Genomic DNA, 19,628 nt, shown 5'->3' on the forward strand with positions numbered 1-19,628 from the left:
GATTCCAACTCACAGTGATGCTATAAGACAGGATAGAACTGCCACATAGGGTTTCCAAGGCTGTAGTCTTCCCAGGAGCAGATCTTCAGGTCTTTCCTCCTGTGGATCAGGTGATGGTTAGAACTGCGAACCTTTCAGTTAGCAGCAAACACTTAAACGTTGTGCCACCAGGGCTCCTGGCTAGAACAGAGAGGGGAAGAAAAGGCAAGAGTGGTAGGAGATGAGTTCTGAGGGATGGGGGAGTTAGGAAGTGATGACATTTAGGGCTTTGTAGGACATGGCACTGACTTGTGACTTTGACATTGACTTATCTCAGACTCTCATCATGCCCCTTCAAGATTTTGCCATCAGTGTTTGAACCTTATTGCAAGAGATCCACAAAGCCTTGTTGAGTGTACAAAAAAGTTTAAATGAAGAATGACTAGAGCTGCCATTTTTACTTATGTTGTCGTTAAGTGCAGTCGAGTCAGTTCCAACTCATAGCAACCCTATGTACAACAGAAGGAAACACTGCCCGGTCCTGCACCATCCTCACAATTGTTGCTGTATTTGAGCCCATTGTTGCAGCCACTGTGCCAATCCGTGTTATTGAGGGTCATCCTCTTTTTCACTGACTCCCTACTTTACCAAGCATGATGTCCTTCTCTGGGGCCTGATCCCTCCTGATAACTTGTCCAAAGTATGTGAGAAAAAGTCTCACCATCCTTGCTTCTAAGGAGCATTCTGGTTGTACTTCTTCCAAGACAGGTTTGTTTGTTTTGTTCGCAGTCCATGGTATATTCAATATTCTTCACCAACTTCTTAACGATTTACTTTTCCATTTGATACAAAATAAAATTGAAATTAAGAAATTATATGAAGCTTGAGGCTGGATGAACCCCCAAAACTGCTGCCCTGAGATCCTCTTTAAACCTTAATCCGTAAGTCAGGCACACCTTAGTCCTCCACGTTACATCTTTACCTTTTAACACTTTAAAGAGGTCTTTTGCAGCAGATTTGCCCAATGCAATTCTTCTTTGGTCTTCCTTATTCATTGTCCAGCTTTCGCATGCGTATGAGGCGATTGAAAATACCATGGCTTCAGTCAGGTGCACCGTAGTCCTCAAAGTGATATCATCACTTTTGAACACTTCAAAGAAGTCTTTAGCAGCTGATTTGCCCATCGCAATGCGTCGTTTGATTACTTGACTGCTGCTTCCATGGGTGTTGATTGTGGATCCAAGTAAAGTGAAATCCTTGACAACTTCAATCTTTTCTCCATTTATCATGCTATTGCTTATTGATCTAGTTGTCAGGATTTTTGTTTTCTTTATGTTGAGGTACAAGCCATACTGAAGGCTATAGTCTTTGATCTTCATCAGTAAGTGCTTCAAGTCCTCTTCACTTCCAGCAAGCAAGGTTGTGTCATCTGCATGTCACAGGATGTTAATGAATCTTCCTCCAGTCCTGATGCTGTGTTCTTCTTCATTTAGTCCAGCTTCTGGGATTATTTGTTCAGCACACAGATTGAATAAGAACGGTGAAAGGATACAATCCTGACTTACACCTTTTTTGACTTTAAACCACACAGTATCCGCTTGTTCTGTAGTATGACTGCCTTTTGGTCTATGTACAGGTTCTGCATGAGCACAATTTAGTGTTCCAGAATTCCCATTCTTAGTAACGTTATCCATAATTATTTATGATCCACACAGTTGAATGCCTTTGCATAGTCAGTAAAACATAGGTAAACATCTTTTTGGTATTCTCTGTTTTCAGCCAAGATCCATCTGACATCAACAATGGTATCCCTTGTTCCATGTCCTCTTCTGGGTTCAGCTTGAATCTCTAGTAGTCACCTGTTGATGTACTGCTACAACCGTTTTTGAATGATCTTCAGCAATATTTTACTTCTGTGTGATATTAATAATATTGTTTGATGATTTCCGCATTCTTTTGGATCAGCTTTCTTTGGAATGGGCACGAATATGGGTCTCTTTAAGTCGGTTAGCCAGGTAGCTGTCTTCCAAATTTCTTGGCATACATGAGCGAGCACTTCCAACATTGAATCCATTTGTTAAAACATCTTAATTGGTATTCCATCAATTCCTGGAGCCTTGTTTTTCCCCAGTGCCTTCAGTGCAGCTTGGACTTCTTCCTTCAGCATATGCTACCTCCTGAAATGGTTGAACATCAACCAATTTTTTTTTTTGTTGGTACAGTGACTGTGTATTCCTTCCATCTTTTTTTTTTTTTTTGTTCCCATACCGGAAGACAAATCCTTCCATCTTCTTTTGATGCTTCCTCAGTCGTTTATTGTTTTCCCAGTAGAATCCTTCAGTATTGCAACTTGAGGCTAGAAGTTTTTCTTTTCTTTCGGCTTGAGAAATGCTGAGCGTGTTCTTCCCTTTTGATTTTGTAACTTGAGGTCTTTGCACATTTCAGTATAATACTTTACTTTGTCTTTTTGAGCCACCCTTTGAAATCTTCTGTTCGGCTCTTTTACTTAATCATTTCTTCTAGTCACTTTAGGTATTCTGCTTTCAAGAGCAAGATACAGAGTCTCTTCTGACATCCATTTTGGTCTTTTTTTTCTGTCTTTAATGACTTTTTGCTTTCTTCATGTACGATGTCATCCCGCAACTCATCTGGTCTTTCCTCACTAGTGTTCAGTGCATCAAATCTGTTCTTCAGATGGTCTCTGAGTTCAGGTGGGATATACTCAGGGTTGTACTTTGGCTCTCGTGCGCTTGTTTTAATTTTCTTCAGCTTCTACTTGAACTTGCATAAGAACAATTGATGGTTTGTTCTGCAGTTGGTCCCTGGCCTTGTTCTGATTGATGATATTGAGCTTTTCTATTGTCTCTTTCCACAGATGTCGTCAATTTGATTCCTGTGTATTCCATCTGACAAGGTCCATGTGTATAGTCGCTGTTTATGTTGTTAAAAAAAGATACTTACAAAGAATTAGTCGGTGGTCTTGCAAAATTCTATCATGCAATCTATAGCGTTGTTTCTCTTACCAGAGGGATATTTTCCAACTATTAATCCTTCTTTGTTTCCACCTTTCACGTTCCAATCACCAGTAATTATCAATGCATCTTGATTGCATGTTTGATCAATTTCAGACTGCAGAAGTTGGTAAAAATCTTCAGTTTTCTTCATCTTTGGTATTAGTGGTTGGTGTGTGAATTTGAGTAATAGTCATAATAAATGGTTTTCCTTGTAGGTGTATAGATATTATCCTATTACTGACAGCATTGTACTTCAGGATAGATCTTGAAATGTTCTTTTTGACGATGAATGTGATGCCATTTCTCTTCAATTTGTCGTTCCTGACATAGTAGACCACATGATTGTCTGTTTCAAAATGGCCAGTACCAGTCCATTTTAGCTCACTATGCGTAGGCTATCTTTCTTCAAGCGTTCCATTTCATTTTTGACAACTTCCAATTTTCCCTGATTCATACTTCGTACATTCCATGTGCCGGTTATTAATGGATGTTTGCAGCTGTTTCTTCTCATTTTGAGTCATGCCACATCAGCAAGTGAAGGTCCCAAAAGCTTGACTCCATCCACGTCATTAAGGTCGACTCTACTTTGAGGAGGCAGCTCTTCCCCAGTCGTGCTTTGAGTGCCTTCCAACCTGAGAGCCTCATCTTCCAGCACGATATCAGACAATGTTCTGCTTCTATCCATAAGGTTTTCACTGGCCAATTGTTTTAGAAGTATATCGTCAGGTCCTTCTTTCCAGTCTTTCTTACTGTGGAATCTCCACTGAAACCTGTCCACCAGTGGCATAGCTTCCAGCATTGCAGCAACACAAAAGCCATTTCGGTACAAAAAACTCACAAATGAGTGATGGATTTTTACTTGTAGGTCTACATTAATGACTCCTTTTTTTGGTAATGATTCATTATCTGTTTTGTAGAGGTTGGACTTTTCAGGAATTGAGCCTGATATCAAGCCATTTGAAGAAAAATGTAACAAGCGTTTCCTGGTAAATTGCCATGATTTAACTTTTAATATCTTGGGTCAAGTTGGAGACAATGCAAAAGGACCACCCACAAATGTATGTATGACCTTTTTGTTTACCTCCATTGAATCAGTGCTTAAGGAAATGCCTTTTTTTTTAAATAGCGGAGCACTAATTTATTGGATGAAAATTGCCATTTCTACATAGTATGATAAATTTGGCATGGAAAAATTCCATCCATCTCTTTCTTTTACCAAAATATGAATATATTTTCATCTTTACAGAATTCATGAAAGTCTTAACTAATCAGAATAGCAGATTAGGGTAGGCTCTTGGCATTCAAGAGAGGCATGTCCCCAGAACCTGGAAAATACTCAAATTTGTGAATTCTACCAGAGGTTGTGTTTTCTTCTGTGAAACTAATTCATATCCATGACTAAGAAACACCAGAGCTATGCTTGAATGTAGATGCTGTGCAGTCCCCTAGGCTCACTCACTGTTCTCATCGAGTGGGATCCTGTTTGTTCCGCAGAGAAAATTCTGATTATCACCTGTCACAGATTATTTGAGTTGCTTAGAAATGCTTGAAACTATAAATGTAAAATCTTCAGTGAGATTGTATTTTATGTTCACCTTTAATTTTTGGTCCCAGTTTTGTCATTTAAAAATACCAACAGTGATGTTGAATTCTCTTACAGATTGCCTGAAATGCACTAGCAGGCTTTCTGTGTGCAAAGGGTTAATCTTTATGCCATCTGGCATGAGATTTCTCTTTGTGACCAGCTTTCAAATGCCATCTGTAGAGAGGAAGCATGTCTTCCAAAACTGCTGATGGGGCAAAGCTTTTGTCAAGTAATTTGATGTTGATTGATGCTAGCTTGCATGAAATGTATAGTCGTGTAAGTTATAACATAGCGAAAATGAAGATTCATTTTTGCTTTATAATATTGGCATCATCTTTTTAGGTAGATTCAATAGACGTGTAGAGAATTAAATTTCATTCATTGAGCAATTGATGTTCTTTAAATATAAGCTTATGATTTCTGCTCAGTGTTGTATTTTGAATTTATAACATGTGAAATTATTTACACTTGATCAAAGCCAGAATTGGGTAAAGTCTATTAATTTTTGAATACTCTTTCTTATATGCAAACGAACCATAATGCAGTTTTAGCTAAGGGTTGAACTCAGAAAGGAACTGTAATCACAGCAGCTTGAGTGATTAAAAAAAATTATTTTGCAATGTGTGTCCCTGCTAACTGAACCCCGCAATACCCAAGAAGTATTACAGTAGTTTTAAAATGTAACTGTATTCATTTTCAGGTTGAACCCTTTTTTATCAATCTTGCCGTATTTGATGTAAAGAACAATTGTAAAATTTCAGCTGACTTCCACATAGACTTAAATCCCCCATCTGTCCGTGAAATGCTGTTGGTCCCTTCAGCTCAACTGGCCAGCGAGGGAAACCTAAAAGGTTCTTCACCTGAGTCTTTCATTCATGGAATTGGTGAATCTCAGTTACGCTACATAAAACAGGTAAAGAATAATCTTTAGCCTTTGTAGCACTTTCAGAATAAGAAGCAGAAGCACCCTTGGGTTTTTTTCATGGTTTCAGGCAGCTCTTGTAAAGTCTGTCTGCAGGTATTTTTTTCAGAGGACTGAAGTTGGAGGGGAATGAAGGAGACCAACAAACATGCTAGTAATACATCGGTGAAGCAGCATTTTCAATGGGACCATGATGTGATACCCAAAGGAAGTATTTGTAAGATGGAATGCTGATATACACACACACCCGCATGTGCCTATTTCTGAGCAAGCTACTAGGTTCCCTAACGGTTTGAAGAAATAATAGCCCTATAATAACTTACACATCTCTGATTCCCACATCCATTATGACCTAGATAATTTTAAGGACGTGTAAAGATTGTTTATACACATTGTCACGGGAGTTTAAAAGCAATAGAAGGGAACTGGTTGTGTCATAACTGTAATGCTACTCTCTTCTGTCCTATCTGGTACGAAGAACCCCCTTTAAAAAGACCCTAACAGTTCCCTGGTATTTTGACCAGACTGGAGGCCATAAGAAGTTAGGGGGAGCAGAGTTGATGGTCTTCTTTCTAGACCTCTGCAGCTGAAAGGAAACTACACTGTGGCATAAAATTAAAATAGTAAGATGTATAAGAACAAAGCAGCCCACATTTTAAGGAGACTTATTTTTCCCAAAATAAAAATGTTGTAACTTTTTTCTTGATTAGAAAGATTAAGTGTATACTTACGTAGAAAATTCAAGCAATAAAAAAGTATAAGGAAGAAAGTAAAAAGTATCACCTGTATATAGTAACTATAAACATTTTAGTGAAATTCCAGATATCTCTATTGTATATCTAAATACATACTTATTATGTATGCTCATATAAAAATTGTATCATAGTCATTGTATTTTATAGCTACTTCATTCCTTTAACAACAACATGTTAAATACATGTTAACGTCTTATATCAGTATGTATAGATGAGCCACATTATTACTACCAGCTAACATGGTATTCCATTGATTAAGCTAATTAGGATATTTCTATTTTTTGGATGTCACAAATAACACTGCATTGACCATCCTTGTGCATCATCTTATCTCATTTGCTGGATTATCCCTTTAGAGTAAATTCCCAGCAGTGTGGTTTTCAAGGTCAGACATGTTCATTGATTCAGATTGCCAAATGGTAGGGAAAATTTCCATGTGCTGTCACTACCGTTTTGGGAGTATGGTTCTGTGTTAGCTTTCCCCTCCCCCCAACCCCAGTTGTACCTCATTGTCTATAGCTCCTTATTTTGTTATCTAGACTACAGTGTTCACTTCTGTGATGGCATATGCTTCTAAAAGACAAGTTGAGCAAGTAGAATATTATTTGAGAGCCTGCTATTGGATTATGTGTTAAAAAAATTTCCCCCAGAATATTGAATAAGTCATTTTAAGCCAATGATGTATTTACTGTATTACTTGAATGTACTCAGCTGTATTTTTTTTCCTTTTTTTTTTTATTGTACTTCAGGTGAAGGTTTACAGAACAAATAGTTTCTCATTAAACATTCAGTACACATATTGTTTTATGACATTGGTTAACAACCCCATAACATGTCAACCCTCTAACTTCTCAACCTTTTTTTTTTTGGTGAAAATACACATAGCTAAAGATACACCGTTTCAGAAATTTCTACATGCACAGTTCAGTGACATTGACTACGCTCTTCCAATTGTGCTGTTATTCTCACTTAAGATGAAGACTTACAGAACAAAATAGTTTCTCATTTAACAGTTAGTGCAAATGTTGCCCTGTGACAATGGTTAACAATCTCACAACACATCAACAATATCCTTACTCAACCTTGGGTTCCCTATCACTATCAGCTGTATGTTTGATGCAAGGAGTTTGAATTGTGGTTTCAGGTTTCATCCAGTGTATAATTGAGGTCAGGGAGAAAATCAGCACTTTTTTAATACTTCCTGTCTGCTAGTATTTGTCCATTGTTGTCTCATGGTAATTGTGATAGTCTTATGAAATGGTACAAATATCACTGTTTTATAGATAAGGAAACTGACGCTCAAAGAGTTTAGGTAAGCTACCCACCATTACATAGCTCGTTGTGGTGAAGGTGGAATTTGAACCCAGGTCTGTTTGACAGAACTCAGGCGACAGTACTATACAGAACATGATTAAGTGCTGAAATACATAACACAATGATACTAGAGGAGTTTAGAATTTGAGGAGGGGTCAGTGGTCAGGAATTAACTTAGAGGACCACACAGAAGATGTTGGACTTGAAGGAGGCCTTCAAGTGGCTTTAATTCTGTACCTTTTTTCAAATCATTTAAAGATACCAGGAAGTGAGCATTTTATTTTCAAGAAGTTTTTTTCCTCAACTTTTTCCCGTGTAGGAGTGAGTCTAAAAGTTAGATCTGAACACTAATCTTATCTCATTAATTTTATAATACTTACTGATTTTTTACTACAGCAATCAATAACAACAATTTGGTGAGCAGTTATTATTGCCATTGTATTTCTCTAGGTACTTTATTTGTATGAAGTCATTTAATCCTGACAACAACCCAGTAAGGTTAGGTAGGTACTGTTAGTATCCTCACTTTACAGTGAGGAAACTGAGGTGTTAAGCAGTCAAATGACTTGTCCAAGGTGATCCTAGATCTAGCAGGCTCCAAAGCCCAGGCTTTGACCTCTATACTGAACTACTTCCCATGTCACCCTAGAGAGAGAAAAATAGCCTAGTTCCCCAGTGTTCCCAGAAAGGGTTGTCTGGCAGCTCTGTCCCTTCTAGACCTAAGACTTCTCAAGTAGCTGTGTTATCTGTAGAGAGAGGCAATATGGTAGATTAGCTTTGGAGGCTGCTGTAGGCCTCCGGCTCCCTAGAATCATGCTCTCCAGGAGCTTCTTGAGGAACAACAGGATGTCCACAGGAAAAGAGAAATTTGTGTCCATCTCAGAATGGTTTGACCTCCCTGACACCAAACAGCCAATGTGACCACTTGTTTTACTCTCAGTTGCCTGGTGGTTCGTTCCCAGATGCCCTGACAGAACTCGGTCTACTCTGCCCCCAGTGTTGGACCCTGAGTGACCTTGGTTTAAAGGTGTTGAGGGGGCTGCTTGACTCTTGAGGGTTTGTCTACCTGTGGCTCTGTGGGCACCTAACCAGCAGGCGGTAGTTGTTGGGCTAGGGAAGGGGTGTAGACGCCCCCTACCACATGCCCTGCCATGCCTTGGAGGCTTGTAAGTGCTGGGGGCTGGGTGGCGCCAACATGATCCGTTCTCTGGAGGGAGGGGGCAGAGAAGTGGGTAAGAGTCACCGTGGCGGGCACAGCCATGCATCCTTGGTTGGAATGGTGGTTAGGCCAGAAACCTGTCCTAAAGGGCCAGTCTTCCTGCCCACACAGGATTCCTGGGCTCTGTCTGCTACCCTTCTGAACTCTGGGGTCAGGGGGAGAGCAGAAAGCTGCTGGGAAAACAGCTCCCAGGAAGTGTCTTCCCACACCGGAATCCCTGATTAGTTAAAAATGAACATCACCTCAGCATCCTCATCTGTAAAATGAAGGTAACGATGATACCTGCATTCAAGGGCTGTTATGAGCGCAAACGAGGTGTGTTATCCTCAGAAAGCACTCAGCATTGTGTCAGGCACACCATGTCCACTCAGTACAGCTTAGATCAGTGACAAACAAGTGAAAATGACATGCTGTTGGCTCTCATCAACAACTTTAAAAGCATAACACTCATTGTTGGCATCATTGTGGGGAAATGCCTAGAGTACTGGGAATCGGGAACAATAAGTGCTCTGTAAATGTTAGCTGTGATAATAATCATTATTACTCTTCTAATCCAGCCTTATTTGTGTGAGATGAGAGATGGATGTGCCCCAAAGCTAAGAGGCAGTATAGCATAGGTTTTGTAGTCTGGAAGCCCCGGCTTCTATCCTTCTCAGCCACTTAACTGTCTGTGTAATTCTAAGTAAGCTACAAAACCTGAGCCTCAGTTCCCTAATCTTAAAAATGTCTATGTAGCAGTGTTTGCATTCGAGGGTTTCTATAAATCTAAATGAGGGAGAATGCATGAAAAAGATCCAGTACAGATACATGGCAATTAGTAAGCGTAAGACTGCATTCAGGATGCACTGTTCAGCCTACATTCTGCCAGCCGCTTCTTATAGCTTTAGCGGCATGTTCCCGGCAGTTCCAGAAGTCAAGTTCTGTGACTTTGAGACACTTTGGACCACCCTAGTAACCAGGTAGCTAATGTGCATTATTTTATTTAAATCCATAAAAGTCTATAAAATAGCTGTTATTATCATCATCCCCATTTCATAGATGAGGGACCTGAGACTTATGGCAGTCATGTCTTGCCTAAACCCATAAATGGAGGAGCCAGAATTTGAACCCAGGAAATTTCACTCCTGAGCAGTTTTTAACCACTTTGTTCCATGCTTGCTGCTTGGGGATTGAAAGGCAAATCAGCCATTGTCTAGCTGGTTACAAGCTGTTGGACTTGGTGGGGAAGTCTTTAGCCTCTTACACTCAGTTTTCTATTCTGCCCTGTCTACTTTAAAATGTTCTATCCGGAACAAATGAGATAATGTGTCTGAAACTCTGAAAATTGGAAAGCACTTTATTAACACAGTTGGTAATATACCAAGTAGAAAAATCAAACCTGGTAGAGTCCCAGTGATGGATTTTTCCACTCCAATCAGTTTGTGTGGTGCTCCTTTAAATAGCAGACATAGCTAACAGGCTATTTAGAGGATATTCTATTTGGAAGGAGCCTAATTGGATAGGGGATGACATGAGTGTTCTGCATACATTCAAAGAAAACTGCTTTAACATTGGTTGTGTCTTCATGGATACCCTTAAATAAAGTGTATGGGGACAAAACGTTTGGGATCCTCTGTTCCCTACCTTTCCATTGAAAGCAACAGAGCTCTTTTAACATCAACAAAGGAACATTTTCTATAGCATGATTTCTTTTTTCTGTTACACAGAGCAGTAAAATTTTCTTCTTTCTTAGCTGCAATTACCAAACAAAAAAAACCACACCTGTTGCTCTTGAGTCGATTCTGACTCATAGTGACCTATAGGATAGGGTAGAACTGCCCCATAGAGTTTCCAAGGAGCACTTGGTGGATTCACACTGCCGACCTTTTGATTAGCAGCCATAGCACTTAACCACTACGCCACCAGGGTTTCCTAGCTGCAATAAGTATTAATTAAATGTGAGTGAACTACTCTGGAGTTACATGCATATGCATTTGAGAGATGCACACTATTTTAGTACATGTCAATTAAGTCAAACAATGCACATTGTATTCATTAGGTCAAAGAATGCACCAGGGCTATAAACCTGTTCCCTCTGGTTGGAACCCCTGCTGATAATTTGCATACTGAATCAGAATCTACATTTTAACAAGATCTCCAAGTGAATCTTAGGTATAACTTCCTCAGAACTTGTTAAAAATGGAAATTCTCAGCTAGGAACTTGTTAGAAATGCAAATTCTCAGCAAGGATTTGAACCTGAATGCACCTGTCCGAAGCCCTGGACTGCATCTTGCAAACTGAGCCGAACAAGGTTAAGCAGCAATAGTGAGACTTGTACTTTGGGACTAATAGATGTGAAATTGTTGAGAAGAAGTAAAATCCATTTTGAAAGGAACACTGGGAGCTTTGAAAACTGTATGCAAAGAAATATTATCTAATTCTAGGGTCCTAGGGTAGAGGGTCATCGAAAAAGAGGGAGACCCTCAATGAGATGGATTGACACAGTGGCTGCAGCGGTGGGCTCAAGTACAGCAATGATTGTGAGGCTGGCGCAGGACCAGGCAGTGTTTCGTTGCATTATATATAATGTCGCCATAAGTCAGAGCTGACTCAGCGGCAACTAACAACAACAGGATATGATCCTATGTTGAATATCAACCCACCCACTGCCGTCGAGTCCATTTCAACTTACAGGGAACCTGTAGGACAGAGTAGAACTACCCCCATGGGGTTTCCAAGGCTCTAAATCTTTACGGAAATAGGCTTCCACATCTTTTTGCCACAGAGCAGGTGGTGGTTTTGAACTGCTAACCGAAAAGGTTAGCAGTCGAGGGCTTTAACCACTCAACATTCTATACTGAACACTGTAGAAAACCTTATGGAGCAGTAATACTCTAACACGTGGGGTTGCCATGAGTCAGAATCAACTTGTCTGCAGCGAGTTTGGTTGGTTGGTTTATACTAAACACTCTAGTAGGAATCATTAACCAAACAACTGTATGTATGTGGTTAAATAAAATTAAAAAAAAAAAAAGTCTAATGGAAGCAATTGTTTTACAGGGCATTTTCTCGGTGACAAATCCACATCCTGAAATTTTTCTAGTTGCACGAATTGAAAAAGTCCTACAGGGCAACATTACACACTGTGCGGAACCCTACATCAAAAATTCAGACCCAGCGAAGGTATTTATAAAGATTGTTTGTGAGCCTTTTAGTTTATAATGTAGAATTTGCCTTTTATGGATATTTTAAATTACATTATCAGTGAACCCCTAGGATGAGAAAAACGTATTTTCTGAGCATGTTATATATTCTGAAAAGATTGTATACTACATGAGTATGCATGCTACAGCTTGAACATGTCTTTTTTTTTTCCTTTTCATGTACTGTTTTTGAACATGTCTTTTTTTTTTCCTTTTCATGTATGTTCTGTTTATGACAATCTGATTTCTGCTCCTGAAAATAAGCTAAAGGCTTTTAGGCAACATCTGTTAATTGACACCAAATCCTTGCCAATAGCCACTCTTTCTCACTCCCAGCCACCTGTACCACGCTAGAATGTCAGAGCTGGGAGGGTAGAGATGATCCAGTCCTGTGATTCCCAGATGCCGATTCATAACCCATATTTACTCCTGTATGTGGTGAAGTAAAGAAAATAAAGACAAGCTAGTGAGTGTTTCATCAAACTAAATGTACTCAATTAGAAGGCTGTCCTTTAGTCTGAGGATTTTGTTCTTCCTATTTTTAAATGTTAAACCTCTCTGTCATGAAATGTTAGCATATTTAATAGTAGGGTTTTTTTAAATATTTTTTTTGTTTTATTTCCTTGAGTGGCAAAAGTAAGAGTTGGCAACCCTCCATCAATCATCCAGATTTCCGGACCATGTCCTCCAAGCGTTTGGAATCTGTCGATCTAGCCCCTCCCCCTCATTTTATTACTGAGAAAACTGAGGCCCAGAGAAGGGAAGTTTTTATGACGCAGTTCATTAACAGCACTCCAGCTACTGAGTATTTATGAAGAGTTGATCTGTTGTACGTGGCATTTACTCATGTATCCAAATAGTGTTTATTAAGTGGAAGATGCTGAGGAGACATGTGACTAATTTGTGGGGGAATAAAATGTCTTTGCAATGTAGGTAAAAGCCTCAGCATTCAGCATCCCTAGGGAGAAGCATCCAGCCAGCATTTCACAGACCGTTTAGACTCCATAGGCAGTTTATCTGCTTTGTCATCGCTCAGTGCCTGTGCAAACAGCAGTTCCTGCCCACATTAGACTAATTGTATTGACTCTTGGTCACTTGTTCCTTTTCTTGAGTGTAAAAAGACCAAGTGTATCCATAACAAGCTTCTCCCAAGAATGACGAGGGTTTACCTGGGATGTGAAAGCAAATACATGTGAAAGCTACTTAAAACTTTCCTGGTTAAGGTCTTTGGTGCAAAACATTCCCTTCACTCATTAGCCAGTCTTCTGCTACATTGACGAAGACTCTAGACTCTGTTAATGAGAAAACACCAAGCCTTTAAGAAATACTTTTGTCTTGAAAAGTTGGTAGCTGTTGCATGTTGTTTTTATTTGTAGCTATTTCTTTTTTTCTAGAATTTTGATGTTTTGTATCAGTAAGTTGGGGAATTATTTTTCTGTGTGTTCCTGGCAGTTTAAAGAAATATGAACCTTTCTTCTTATTTCTGACCTTAGACGGCCCAAAAGGTGCACAAGACAGCTAAGCATGTGTGTAGCCGGCTTGGACAATACAGAATGCCCTTTGCTTGGGCTGCCAGGTTTGTACAAATAGAATCCTGACCTTTCTCTTTACTCTCAGATGTCAAGTTGGAGGCTCTTGCCCTGACCAGCATTCAACAGTCTGTTTCTGGCAGACCAGTTGTGTCTGGGGACCCTAGGGATGTTAAGACTTCTTTCTTTTAGAATGTTCTGTGTATCAAAGATTTGGTCATTTCTTCATATGTCTTGCATTGGAAAAATTTTCTTTGGCTTAAGTTACCGGTCTGACTGACACCACTTAATTGGATTACATTTTAAAGCAGAGCTTATTTGCTAAAGTGTTAGGTTTTTTCTCCCGGAAAGCCAGAAATTAATAGTGAGTTATGTACAATATGCCCACTATTTCAGAGTTGGTTGGGTTTATGCTGTGAAAAACTATCATAGAATAATTCTGGAAAATGCACTAAAATTAGAAGGCAAAGAATTCAGTTATTAATTGCAAGTGTGTAATTAATTAATAGATTTTCTTGCTTCCTGATGAACAAATTCAGCGAACCTTTCAGGGATGGTATATTTGAAAGTGTGTGTTAGCTATCTGTCTATCAGTCAGTCAGTCTACCATCTATCTGTCTATATCATATTTTATGGTAGATTACATTTTTTTGACCAAATCTTAGAAGTCTATATACAGTGATGACTTAGAACATGTTTCTTGCTTAGCCTCTCTTTGAAGTAGAGGTTCACTGCTTGTTTATAGGTACAGCCTGTACAGCTCATTGGAACTTCTTGGGAAAGAGCAACATGTTCTGAATAATTCAATCAATTATGTTCAGTGGGTGCTAGTGAGTAGCATAAGGGTAGGACATTCTAAGTTAATTAACTCCTCTGTCTGTCACTATTTATAATCATTTCAATTTTTAGAAGGTCTCAAAATGCACTGTACGTTGATAGATGAAAAGACACATTGTCCTTGTTTTGCAGACTGGTAAAAAAGATAGCCAAGGGTAGGTGAATGGCAAAAAATAACGGAGGCTGGTATATTTAGGCATTTTAAAAGTTAAAGTACCACTTGTAAATGTCAGCATGCTTTTTGATGGCCACAGCCTGAAAAGTCAATTGCTGCTGTTATCATTAACAGTTATTAAGTGCTAACACTGTACCAGGCACTGGTCCAAGGGCTTCATATGTATTCTCTTAAGGTGTAGGCACTATTATCCCCATCTTGGAGATGAGGAAATCCAGGCACACAAGTTAAAATAATCCTTGCCAGTGGTCGCACAGTATGTGGCCGAGCAGGAGTCAAAACCCATGTCACCTGACTTCAGACCCTCCCTAGAATACTTTGCCATAGTGTTCCCTTTCTGGTCATAGCAGTAACTGCTATTAAAACATCATCTGTAAATAAATTAATTCTAAAGTCTTCAAAGCAGAGGCTTTGATCCCCAGTTCTGATGAGGAATTTTGCTGTTTTTTTTTTTTTCCCTGAATTGTTTTGGTTGTTAGCATTAGCAGGAACCTACTCTAAAGGCTTGGCTGGGATATTTAAAAGATGTACGATAAACCCGTTTACTGAAAATACAAGGAGGTATGCTTAGAAGTAGTCATAGTGGCTAATGTCTATAACCCCATCTTCAGAGGTTCTGCCAGGAAAAAGTGTTTCTGGCTGTTGCCCTTTCTAGTATGCTGGGTGCTTGTATATTACCTCCCATTTTAGCAGTAAAATAGCTACTTAAAACTGAGAGGAGAGGAAAGGGAGGGAGGGAGGGGATAATTCAAATTCATATGGGAAAGTCTACATGTACAATTTCCTTAAATATATAATTTTCTCAACTTTGAGGTATACTTTAAATTTGATAAAATGCACATACTTGAAATGTTCAGTTTGATGAATTTCACAAGTGTATACAGTTGTATAACCACCACCGCAACCACGATTTGGGACCTTTTTATCACCCCAGAAAGTTTCCTCATACCCTTGCCTATTTAGCCATCCCAGCCCTGCCCCAGGCAATCACTGATCCGATTATCACTCTAGATGACTTTTCTCTATACCGGAACTTCATATAAATGGATACATACCGTATATATTTTCTTTGTGTTTGACTTCTTTTGCTCAACAGGTTTTTGAGATTCATCCTTGTTATTGTATGTATTAGTAGTTCATTTTGAGTAGCATCCCGTTGGGAATATGCCATTTTTTTTTTTAATCCATTTCTTTGTTGATAGACATTCGTGTCATCACCAGTTTGGGACTATAACAAATAAATCTGATATGAACATTCATGGACTAGTCTTTTTGTGGGCATATACTTTCATTTCTCTTGGGTTAAGACCTAAGAGTGGAATTGCTGAGTCGTAGGGTAGATGTATACTTAACTTTATGAGAAACTACAAAACCATTTTCCAAAGTGGTTTCATCATTTTACACTCCCACCAAAACACACCCTGTTTTAGTTTATCAGTACTTTAGAATTTAAAGTGATCTTTCTGTTCCTGTTTTAGACCCATTTTCAAAGATACTCAAGGCTCTCTGGATCTGGAAGGGAAATTTTCTCCTTTGTATAAACAAGACAGTAGCAAGCTTTCTAATGAAGATATTCTCAAGTTGCTCTCAGAATACAAGAAGTGAGTATATGGCGTTACGGCGATAGATGAATATAATAGATGAATTGTAAGTTCCTTGAAGTGATGAATGTGAGTCGTATACGGGAGAAACCGAGTACTTAAAATTTTATGTTTGGACCTAGGGTAAGCAATGTGTTTAGTAGTCATAATTTTAAAATCTAAAATATTCTTGTTGTACACCTAGGCCAGAGAAGACGAAATTACAGATTATTCCTGGGCAGCTAAACATCACGGTAGAATGTGTTCCTGTGGATTTATCAAGTAAGTACTTGCATATTGGAAATAAAACTTAAGTGCTATGTTTGACTCTCAGGTTTTTATCTTTTCAGTATTTCCATTGACATTTACATGGTGAATATTTATGGAGATAGAAGTAACTTGATTAAGTTGATTTTATCAGATGCCGCTTCATATATAATATATGATGATGTGGGTGTGTCTCCATCAGTTTCTGCTGCCTTTTGTCTTGGTTTAGTTTCTGCTTCTGTCATTCTGCTTGCTCAATGGTTAAGAGCTCAGCCGCTAACCAAAAGGTCGGCAGTTTGAATCCACCAGCTACTCTTTGGAAACCCCATGGGGCAGTTCTACTCTGTCCTATACGGTCGCTATGAGTCAGAATCGACTTGACAGCAACGGGTTTGGTTTTTGGGTTTATACCACTGTTGGAGCCCTGGTGATGCAGTGGTTAAGAGCCCGGCTGCTAACCAAAAGGTCGGCGGTTTGAATCCACCAGTCGCTCCTTGAAAACTCTGTCCAATAGGGTTTCTATGAGTTGGAATCGACTTGACAGCAGCAGATTTCTGTCATCAACTGAGGGATCAAAAAGGAGAATTTCTACAGACAAGAATCTTAAGATCCTGGGAGAAAAGGGGACAGAAGATTTGAAAGACAATTTTTGAGAAATAAAATGTAGTGACTAGTAAATATTTGAAAAATAAATTCAATCTCTTTAATAATCCCAGTAATGAGATTAAAACAGCTAGATGCTTTTGTGTATGTATGATATTTACAGAAATGTTTAAAGTGACACTATCTAATGCTGGCTGGGATTTGGCCAGGTACCATCACATAATGTGAGTAGGAGTACAGTTTGGCAGTAGATTTCCATAGGTGTCCATAACTAAGGCATTCCAACTCTGGGATTTTATCTATCCGTTCATTCATTAACTGAATAAATATTTATTGACTAAACACTGAGCAGTTACTAGGTGCTTTAAACTTACTGAGTTTAGAGTCTAGAAGGAGTGACAGATAATAAACAAGAAAGCAAATAAATGAGTAAATTTTACTTGTGATAGGAGTGTGCTGCTTTAGAAAAGGTGTCCAGGGAAGGCTTCTCTTAAGCTCAGAATGTGAAGGGGAGAAGTTGGCTGGCACAGGTTGGTTGGGATTGTACATTGCAGACCGAAGAAATCACAAATGTAAAGACCTTGAGGTGGGAATAAGCTTGGTTTGTTTGAACAAAAAGGAAGCCAGTGTGGGTATAGTGTAGTGGGTAGTGGAACAATGGAGATGGGAGATGAGGTAGGAGAAGTAGGGAGGATCAGGCCAAGGAGGACCTTGTGTAGATCATGGTAACTCCTTAAAGACTGGATTTTATTTTAAGTGCAATGATAAGCCCCTAAAGAATTGTAAGCCGGGAAGTGACATTGAATTTACATTTTAAAACATCTAAGAGTAGATTGGATTCTTTTTTCCTAAAGAAATAACTTGAAATGTGGATAGGAGTTTATGCCTATAGATGTTCCTTAAAATGTTATTTATATTGTGAAAACCTTGAAAACAACCACAGAGTTCAACACCGTCAGTCTGGTTAAGCCAGTTACCCAGTACCAGTTGCCATCGAGTCAGTTCTGTTTCATGGTCACCCCATGTGTGTCAGAGTAGAACTGTGCTCCATAGGGCTTTCAATGGCTGATTTTTTGGAAGTAGATTGCCAGGACTTTTTTCCAAGGTAGCTCTGTGTGGATTTGAGCCACCAACCTTTTTGGTTAGCAGCCAAGCATGTTAACCATTTGTATCACCCAGGGACTCCAAGCCAATTATGGTACACGGATACCATGAAACTTTCTGGCAGCCATTAAAACTGTTGTTTACGGAGTTCATGGAATAAGATGTTAGATAAAAATGTCAGAAGAATCAGGATTAAGTTCTATGTCCAGTAGGATTTCTCTTTTATTACTATGTAAAATGTGCAAAAAGACTAGAATATGATTAATGTAATTGCTTTCAATAAGTTATACACCTATGAGAAGTTGAATAGGCAAAGGTGTGTGATAGATTTACAACAATGACAAAAAAGGGGGTTAGCTGCTGTGGCTGCTTATGTACAACCAAACACCTCGTGGGATTTGGTTTCTTGGTTTGGACGTTTAGGGACATGGTTTCATGAGACATCCCAATTAATTGGCCTAGTAACGTGTTTAGTGCTTCTGTTCTACCTCCTAGTTTTTTGTGTAGTGCTCGGGGTCTTAAGAGCTTGCAAGCGGCCATCCAGGGCACCACAATGGGTCTCTTATTTACCTGGAGCAACAGAGGAAGAAGAAGAGTCAGGAATGGAAGGAGGAAATGGAATGTGTGGCTGATTGTCTCAATGAAAATTGCCTCGTTTGCCATGAGAGCAGAAGAGCTGGATGGTGCCCAGCTACCATTACTGAACATTTTGATCAAAGGTTCTATAGAAGAATCCTGATCAAAAAGGGGAAAATGCAGAACAGAATCTCAAATTACCATGGTCTCTAGACTTTCTGAAGTCACTGAAGCTGGATGAACCCCTGAAACTATTTCCCTGAAATAATCTTTAAACCTTAAACCAAAAATATCCCCTGAAGTGTTCTTTAAACCAAACAATTGTCATTGTTAGGTGCCATTGAGTTGCTTCTGACTCGTAACCACCTTATGTACAACAGAAGGAAACACTGCCTGGTCCTGTGCCAACCTCACGATCATTGTTATGCTTGATCCTATTGTTGCAGCCGCTGTGTCAATCCATCTCGTTGAGGGTCTTCCTCTTTTTCAGTTACCTTCTACTTTACCAAGCATGATGTCCTTCTCCAGGGTCTGGTCCCTCTTGATAACATGTCCAAAGTATGTAAGACACGTAGTCTTGCCATCCTTGCTTCTAAGGAGCATTCTGGCTGTACTTCTTCCAAGACAGAGGAAGAAGAAGAGTCAGGAATAGGAGGATATGGAATGTGTGGCTAATTGCCTCCGTGAACAACTGCCTCCTTTGCCATGATACCAGAAGAACTGGATGGTGCCTGGCTACCATTATGGAACATTTTGATCAAAGATTCTATAGAGGAATCCTGATGGGGGCTGGGGAAGATGCAGAACAGAATTTCAAATTCTCATGGAATGCAGAATTTTTGTAGCCATTGAGGATGGATGAACCCCGGAAACCATTGCCGTGAGATAATCCTTAAACCTTAAACCAAAAACATCTCCTGAAGTCTTCTTAAAGCAGTAGTTTAGCTTAGGTAGTAAAGAATATATGCCTTGAGCATTGTGTTCGT

General features: G+C 39.3%; 1 protein-coding gene across 11 annotated transcripts in view; it reads left to right on the top strand.

Annotated features, from left to right (window-relative positions):
* DOCK11 (dedicator of cytokinesis 11) overlaps nucleotides 1–19,628 on the top strand; it is a 193,211-nt gene that overhangs the window by 76,783 nt on the left and 96,800 nt on the right. For all 11 annotated transcript variants that reach the window (XR_002824626.1, XR_002824627.1, XM_023734487.1 and 8 more), the window contains exons 11-16: nucleotides 3,911–4,051; nucleotides 5,279–5,491; nucleotides 11,829–11,951; nucleotides 13,465–13,547; nucleotides 15,991–16,113; nucleotides 16,298–16,374. Coding sequence is in view for 9 of the 11 variants with exons in the window: in XM_023734487.1 (XP_023590255.1) it covers nucleotides 3,911–4,051; nucleotides 5,279–5,491; nucleotides 11,829–11,951; nucleotides 13,465–13,547; nucleotides 15,991–16,113; nucleotides 16,298–16,374 (760 nt within the window). In the remaining 2 variants the exon portion in view is untranslated. The remainder of the gene's footprint in view (nucleotides 1–3,910; nucleotides 4,052–5,278; nucleotides 5,492–11,828; nucleotides 11,952–13,464; nucleotides 13,548–15,990; nucleotides 16,114–16,297; nucleotides 16,375–19,628) is intronic.

Source organism: Trichechus manatus, unplaced genomic scaffold (assembly GCF_000243295.1).
Source record: "Trichechus manatus latirostris isolate Lorelei unplaced genomic scaffold, TriManLat1.0 scaffold00068, whole genome shotgun sequence".
Lineage (NCBI taxonomy): Eukaryota > Metazoa > Chordata > Mammalia > Sirenia > Trichechidae > Trichechus > Trichechus manatus.